Below are 8,055 nucleotides of genomic sequence, written 5' to 3'. Positions count from 1 at the left end.
TTTTTGCTGTGAGGGAAAAAATTGAAATGGAATTTGGATTCTGCCAATACATTTAACGTCATTGTGTCAATAAAGTGATACCTTGATAATAGTGGCCGTATTACGCGCGGTTTTGAAGTTATAGAGCGGGACCTCCAAAGCTCCCCCTGTCACCGGAAGCAAAAAAAGCCCGGTCTGAATGTAACAACTCGGCCATACTAATGGTGGCCAACTTACTTTTGTCTTTCTTTATGTTTTTTAATGTCATATCCCTCTCGTGCTAAACGGAGCTGACTGACTGTCGCACTAATGCCCACGGTTTTTAAACTCCTTCTCATAAATTTCTAGAATCAGAGCTTAAGAACAAAAAATAAATCAATTTTTTGTTCCTTACTGGAGCCGTCATTTTCCTAGCCTTTTTTCCTATGCCTACAGGGGATACAAAATTTCTGCTGCTGAACTTCCGAGTGGACATGCTAATGACAAACCTTACCTTTCCCTCTTGATTGATTTTATTCTAGTAGATTGACTGCCATCTACAAAGAAAAGGTGCTCTGTATTAGCCGTGTATACTCAGCGGTGTTGCGCAGTTCAGTGGGTTTACGAAGATTTACCCTCCGGACTATTTGAAGGTCTTATTCTTCGAAAAATGGAAATTTATGTAACAAAGCCGAGATCAGAACCGTGAAACAACTCAGGGGCACCCAACGGCAATTTTCGGGAAAATATCTGTTCGGAAGACGATTTGAGATCTAGAATTTTCGGAGCATTTGTTGTAAAATTTCTTGCTTGCCTGCCTCTCCTAGGATTTTCGAACATCTACAAAATGGTATAATTACTCATCTTTAACGGATTTTGACCCTAAAAAAGGCCACCTAGAATTTTCGGCAGCCTTTTCCTGGCTAAAATTTTCGAGAAGGTAAGTTTTTATCCCTATAATTTTCGGATCACTAGATTTTCAGCTAGGAAATCCGAACAGATGAAAAGTTTTTAGGGGATAAAAATATGGCTATATCTACCGTTTGAATACTAAAATACGTTCGACAATGCTATGTTAAGTGGTTTTGAACTATATCCTCGTTAGGTGCCCCTGACAACTAAAACTTACATTATAACATAACCAAGATATAGCGATTTACTGAAATTTTACAGTACCTAGGGCTGTTTTGAGAGTCTTCCCATTGTGTTTCAGAGAGCAGAGCTTTTCTTTCATTTCATAGATCTTTTTTATTTGAATGACATTTCCTTCGCCTTCGGTGGAACTCGATGTTTGCTTGATGATAGCTTTCTTCTGCTCCTCGTATGCAACCTTGTCTTCCTTCAGTTGTTCAATCCTTTGGTCGTCTCTTATCACCTTTTCCTTGGCCTCTTCTTCCTTGATCAGCATGTCAAGGTAATCGCTGAAGGAATCGTTGTAGGGAATCATGGCATTCTGCTTGAGAAATGCACCAAAGTGGCTGGCACACTGATAGATGAACTCCCGCTCTTCTGTATTCTCTTTTACACGCTTCTGCAGCTCACGGATAAATGCTTCCTTTTGTTCCTTCACGCTAGTCTTTTGTTTGATCTCTGCCTGTATTTTAGGTGACAAGAATGTTGTTTCTCTAAGGTTAGTGGTGTAGGTCATGTGCATGTGAAGTTTGTAGCTGTGATCACAATTCTGGCAGATCCCGTTATACATGGCTGCACATCGATAAAGTTGTTCGTTGTTAATGGTTTCAGTCGGAACTCCTTTAAGGTAGCAGTGAGGATGGCACTCCGTTTTATACAGGGTTTGCACCTCCATCGACTGTCCAATATGTTCGTAATCCGTGCAGTCCTTGTGAGTGCAAACAGTTCTGGGATACGGCAAATTGATGATATCCCTTTCATAGCCTGTGAAATGGAGCCTCTCCTGGAACTTTTCGATCTCATCGTCATCCTCCTCGATCAGCTTTTTGGTCGTTTCGATCTTCTTTAAGTTCAATTGGATAACTTGAACAGCTTCACCCATTGGTTTGCTCATGGCGATAATGAAGTACCTTGCCTTGTTCAGACTCAGGGTTTGGTTAGTCTCGTGGGGTACCATACTATTCACGAAACTAAAAAGTCTGGCTGTTGTGTCGCGTGACTTTTCCCAGCTCTTTGAGAAGAGGTCAATTTCTTCCTCTTCGAATTCAACTCCTTTCTTTTGGCAGGCTAGAAACCTTTCAAGAAAAGAAAACTCAATTTTATTACAAGATCCTCAGTCACGCAATAGATCCGCGATAAACAAGGTTTTTCGATAGGATTTTTGGTCGTAGATTACAAACTTGAACAGAAAAATGAAAACTCCCAAAGAACGAAATTCGGCGAATTTCGCTTTTAATACTTTTGCACAGTATTGTAACTGTTTTTTGCTGCTATTTGTCTGTTTTGCTTTGCTTGCTTTTTATCCTAATTATATTTCACAATGATTTCACCGCTTATATTTAGTCTTAGGTTCGGGAGGGAGCTCATATAATAAGCACCAAGGTTTCAATTCGAGCCTTCTCGCCAGTAAAATACTTTTGATTCTTTATTTACTTACAATTTAATTGTCTTTTTAATCTTTAACTAACATTTTTGTAATATATTGAATGTCTGTATGTAAACTTTTTTTTTTTTTTTTCTGGCAAATAGATAAACTGAAACTAAACTGAAATTGTTAAAATATAATGATTTTTAAATTCTCACCAGCCAGTAAACATACATAATTGTATATCTACCTAGATTTTTGAAAAGGCTAAACCCCCAAAATTACAGCCATTAGACTGAAATTAAGTAGTACCTGAATGCCTCATTATCAAAGCAGAAATAGGTTTTCGGGGAAAGGGTGATGTCGATCTCCTTTTCCTTTAGAAGCTTTTTAAGAACCGGAAGGGTGTCTCCTGGTCTGTAGAAAGTTCCCCTGGAGTTGGTGAACGCAAAGATGATGTTGGTCACCAGAGACTTGTGGAGGTGGGTCAAAAGTTCTAACACACAGAACTTGAAGGCAACTGTCAACCTCGCACTGTTTGGCTTGAGAAGTACAACCACGGCATTAATCTTGTCATAGCTGGTTAGAAAGGCCAAAATGTTGTCAAAATTCTCCTTGTCTTGCTCAATGCCTCTGTTATCCCCAATGCCCGGGGTGTCAATGAGGTGATACTTCGTGGTTTCTGTCTCAATTGTGTAGTCCCGAGGAAACTGAGTAGCGGATTGACCGACTTTGGTCTCCTCATTTGAATCAGAGCCAAATGCGATTTCCATCTCTTCTCCCTCATCATTTGTGAAAGTAAACCTGAAATTTTGAATCGATGACACATTTCAATCAGACGATTCGATTATTGTAACTCTGAAAATGATCACGTTTGGATGGACGTCTTAAATTTTGATTGTCGAGTTTGGTTGTCGAGTTCTCATGGCTGCGAGGGTTATCGGCAAAAATAACTAGGAGAAGATCCTGCATGTGACAATACACCTTGGTACTAACTGATTGGCACGTACTACGGTAAGAAATGAACATGATGCGTCGTTGAAAATTATTATCTCTGATTCACAATTTTTAGCGAGTAGCGAAGATTTGGGCACAGCACCGCGAAAAACGGGCGCAGAACTACCTATTTTATCGGCACCCATGCCCAACACAATTGCATTTACTCGGTAACAATAAGGGGTGTCACGGCAAAAATGTCGGGCAAGCGAGCTAAAAATCATTTTAGGGGTGCCGTACCCAAAACGCTTGTCGTGCAAACCCTGCTGTTGGGTGCGTGTCACTCATGAACCTACTAAATGGCCTACAAACCCAGTCAAATTTTCTGAAATACTTCCGGAAATCATGGTAGATAATAATAAAGATAAATTAAGTGGTTCCATGAATATATGCCTATCGCTTCCGAAGAAATCGAAACAATTATTCCTGGGAATGTTTTCTGTTCTGTCTGTTTGCTTACTTGTTTTGTTTGCTTTTTCAGCCACGCTGGTTATACTATCAGAAAATAAAAGGGTTTATTTGTTGCCTTCCCTTTACTTTGCTTTTATTTTTCTCTTAACTATAGATGGCTCAACTTGCTTTTCTAGAGAAACGCGTCACACAATGGAGCGAGTCAAATAAGCCATTGAACTTTAAATTTAGAATAAGGGTTCGTAGGCCTTGACTTCAAAAGTGTAGTAACTTTCTCCAAGAAGTTGATCAAGCGATAAACTTGCGTATTACCTGAGGATGTTAAACGAAAACATCTCTAATTACCTTGACGGAATAAGAACAGTAAATTCAGGGTCATCTATGGCATCTTTAAGGGTGTCGTATTTTGCATAATTGGCGATCCCATTGATCCAGGTTGACTTGCCCACTCCAGTTTCTCCAAGTATGAGAATGTTGACGTCCTCCTTTTTAGTCAATGTCTAAAAGATTGAAAACAGTATATTTGGAAGATAAACAAACTGCACTGAAATTTTAGAAACCAATTACTTCATTGTTGAACCGCAACAGCATTGGCGGGCAAACAAAATGACAAATGCTATTTCAAAATCTCTTTGTTTATGATACAAGGTGAGGTCAGGCCCATAATCCCTTCTCACATAGAGAACAAACAGGTTCCAATAAAATCCCTAAAATAGTTATATATCAGCTCGCAGGGGACCTCACAGGAAAGGAGAAACACACAGCGTAAGTGAAGTTGTCCTACTTTATTTCAATCCTTTCACATTCGTAGGCTACAGTCTAGTACAGAAACAATCGTTTTTCCCTATACAACATTTTGAAGGTTGGGGGCCAACACTCATATTTTGAGCTTGGGTTACCTACCTGTGACAAAAGTTGCAAAGTTTCTTTATTTATATCATGAACGATTGTTTCCGACATCTGTTTGGCTTAGTTACTTACGTTAAAGTCTGTAATTTCAGTTCCTTTCTGACGAACATTTTAAACTTAACCTATTGAGGTCATTTCCCATAATCTTTTCTCACAAAGAGAACAAACCGGTTCCAATAAAAACCCTATAAATAGTTATAAGACAGGGGCACCCAACGTCAATTTTCGGATAATATCTGTTCGGAAGACGATTTAAGATCTAGAATTTTCGGAACATTTGTTGTAAAAGTTCTTGCTTGCCTGCCTCTCTAGGATGTTCGAACATCTAAACAATATAATTGCCAATTTTTAACGGATTTTTACCCTAAAAAGGTCACCTAGAATTTCCGGGAGCCTTTTTTCTGGCTGAAATTTTCGAAAACGTAAGTTTTGATCCCTATAATTTTCGGATTACTAGAATTTCAGCTAGGAAATCCGAAGCCATGAAAATTTTTTAGGGGATAAAAATATGCCTATATCTCCCTTTTAAATACTAAAATACGTTTGACAATGCTATGTTTAATTAAAAATTAATGAATGAGGCTGCAGAATATCTTATAAAGAATTATGGAGATCGAGGACGAGGCGGATAACACCCCTCCGAGATCTCCATAATTCTTCATATGATACGAAAGCCGAATTCAATAATTGTTTTATCACACATTCAAAATAATTCCTAGTTTAAAAACATAGCTAAAACAAGCTTACGTGCATCGATGTTAAGTTTATCTTCGATAGTTTACGTTTAGGTTTGTCCAGCTCCGAAAATATTCTCCAAATAGCAGATGTCGCCCTCCGAGTTGCCTTCTTGCTGTTTTTGCTATGTTTTTAGCCATTATTTCGCCTAGTTCCAGCTGTAGTTCTTACTCTTGAAACGAGTGAAGTGTCCGCCATTTTAGTTTTTGCAACAAAAACAACTCAATCTCGTCCCCAGCTCTTCTCGGTTAGCGGTGCCTTAACCTGTAGAAGGCTGCATTTTTGACATCATTTCCTCGTTAAACACAAAATTCTTCTAAATTTGGTCATCAGTAACTGGTTATGGTGAATTATGAGTGTGCTTTTCGCCAATCAGAATTGGGGAAATATTTTGAATGAATAATAAGTGGTTTTGAACCATATTCTCGTTGGGTGCCTCTGATAAGACAGTCTTTATGAGGTCCATTTCTGGCTTTTCTTTACTGCACGAATTATTGTTTGGAAAAACTATAAGCTTACACATGACGACATTAACTGAAATTGTAGCCTTCGATTTCCAGGATCTCAGCTGCTTTTGAATTTATTTTTGAAGGCCACAAAGTTAAAATTATGGATAAAGATTTCATTGTAATAATCGGTCCTGATTTGCCAGTGATTTGCATAAGAACTTTCGTATTCTCCGCCTTGCATATCAAACTATGCGTATAATTCCGTGGGATGCCTGTGGCACTCCCACGGTAAAAATCCGGTTCGGTTGTACCCAAAATTGCAAAGCCAGCCAATAGGATTACCTAAAATCTTTATCGATTATCTCTTTTCGAAGCCGACCAATCAGATTGTAAAAAATCTGTATCGATTTTTAATCGATTTGCTTCCTCTTAAGAACGTTGAAATGAGAACGTTCCTTGCCAAATTTGTCGCGCTTGAGTTTTCCCACTCGTGGTTTGGGATGGCTTGTTAACCGGCGAAAACCTTCGGGATCCTGGCAAGTCACGAAAGGCGACCTAAGCCAAATTATTTCTTTTCTTCATGATTCTTTTTTGTTTAGGTCTAGCTTTTTCATAAGGTTTTAGTAGCGTCTGGTTGCGGGCCATGATTTTTCTATTCGGAGTTCGCCAGTTTTTGCCGAGCACAACTAGAGTTTAGTTTGTTTCTTTTCTTATCGAAAACACCTTGACCATGGGAGGTTAAATCGCGTAAATTTCAACTCGTACCCTTGACGACTGGCGTTGAAATCGCGAAAATATTGTCCTCATCGATCGACGACTCGCTTTTGGCATGGATTGGACTTCAGGATGGGACACGGATCAGGACCTTAGTAAACTTATTATACCTTGGAATCAGGGATAGTCATTGGAACTATGTTAACTTTGAGACCTTGGAAACACATTGCAATTAATTTTTAACCGTATCAAAAGCATCTTGGAATATTAAACTTTCATCTTGGATTAAAATGGAACTTTGTCGAACTTTGTAACCCTGGGTTCGACCCTGGATAAAGCAAGCGGATGTTTTGTTTTGTTTTGTTCCATTAACCTAGATAGAACGCCATTATGCTTCCATAGACCAACGCATCCGACGGAAACGACTTTAGGCGTCTTGTTGTTATAGTGGCGCTTTTGTTTCCCAGTTTTCATAAATCATATCGAACACCAAAACCAACTACAATCGATCAACGTTTATTCTAGCCTGTTCCAAGCGTTCAGATAGTGGAGAGCGGTGCGAAGTAAAGAAAGCGATGAAAACTCCTCCTCCCTCGCTTCTGTTCTTTCGCGCTCCTTTTTACTTCGCACCGCTCCCCACTATCTAAACGCCTGGAACAGGCTACGTTTATTCTACCAAAAGATGAAATCATAAGATTGAAACTCTACACCGATATTAATACACGCGGCGAGGAAATCACGTGATATATTTTGTTGCTAATTCTTACACCAGTTTTTTTCGTATTTTGAGTAGCTCTGCCAGACCTCTATTTTCATTGGCCTAAATAAGCAGTAGCTTCTTTTGTTTTCAGGGCTAGGGTTATTGTTTGTGTCAAATCATCTATTGTTTCGTTCTCCAATCACAGACTGTCTGGAGAGCTACTGACCTTCTCATTTTGAGAAATAGCGTTCGACAATTCTCGTTAATGGCAGTTGTATGCGTGTAGGAAAGGTTTTAGGAGTTTATCTTTTCAAGACCGTCCTCGTTTGTATGAAATAATTACAGTTTCTGTGTAGATCTATCTTAGTAGCGATTGGTTCTTTATAAGAATGCTCTCATTGAGGTTAGGAACTGATGGTTGATATTGCGTGACAAAGGGCAAAAGGTTTTTTGCTCTTGAAAGCTTTTCGGTGAGTGCCTTTTTCTGTTTTCAAAGCGGATTACAGAGGGAGATCGATTTATCAAATTTTGCGGACAATTTTGTGGACAATTTGGTGCTTTTGAAATTCTTCCAGTCGGTCTTTTCTGAAAATTTTCTTTACAGGAATTTGCTCTGAGTAGCCGAAGGGCTTCACATTAGATTCAACCTCTCCGGACGCCGCCGACTCGGGTGGCAAGATGAGAAA

The 8,055-nt window shown here is 39.1% G+C and overlaps 1 protein-coding gene across 1 annotated transcript in view; it reads right to left on the bottom strand.

The window, feature by feature from the left end:
- Positions 1 to 468: 468 nt before the first annotated feature.
- Positions 469 to 8,055, bottom strand: part of LOC140953886 (uncharacterized) — an 8,940-nt gene continuing 1,353 nt past the window's right edge. The window contains exons 2-5 of the mRNA XM_073403264.1: positions 4,208 to 4,362; positions 2,768 to 3,259; positions 1,135 to 2,165; positions 469 to 515 (exon numbers count right to left, since the gene is read on the bottom strand). Coding sequence (XP_073259365.1) covers positions 469 to 515; positions 1,135 to 2,165; positions 2,768 to 3,259; positions 4,208 to 4,362 — 1,725 coding nt within the window. The remainder of the gene's footprint in view (positions 516 to 1,134; positions 2,166 to 2,767; positions 3,260 to 4,207; positions 4,363 to 8,055) is intronic.

The sequence above is a fragment of the Porites lutea genome, chromosome 12, assembly GCF_958299795.1.
Source record: "Porites lutea chromosome 12, jaPorLute2.1, whole genome shotgun sequence".
Lineage (NCBI taxonomy): Eukaryota > Metazoa > Cnidaria > Anthozoa > Scleractinia > Poritidae > Porites > Porites lutea.
Note: the sequence above shows the minus strand (reverse complement) of the source record. Positions and strands in the feature narration are given on the sequence as shown.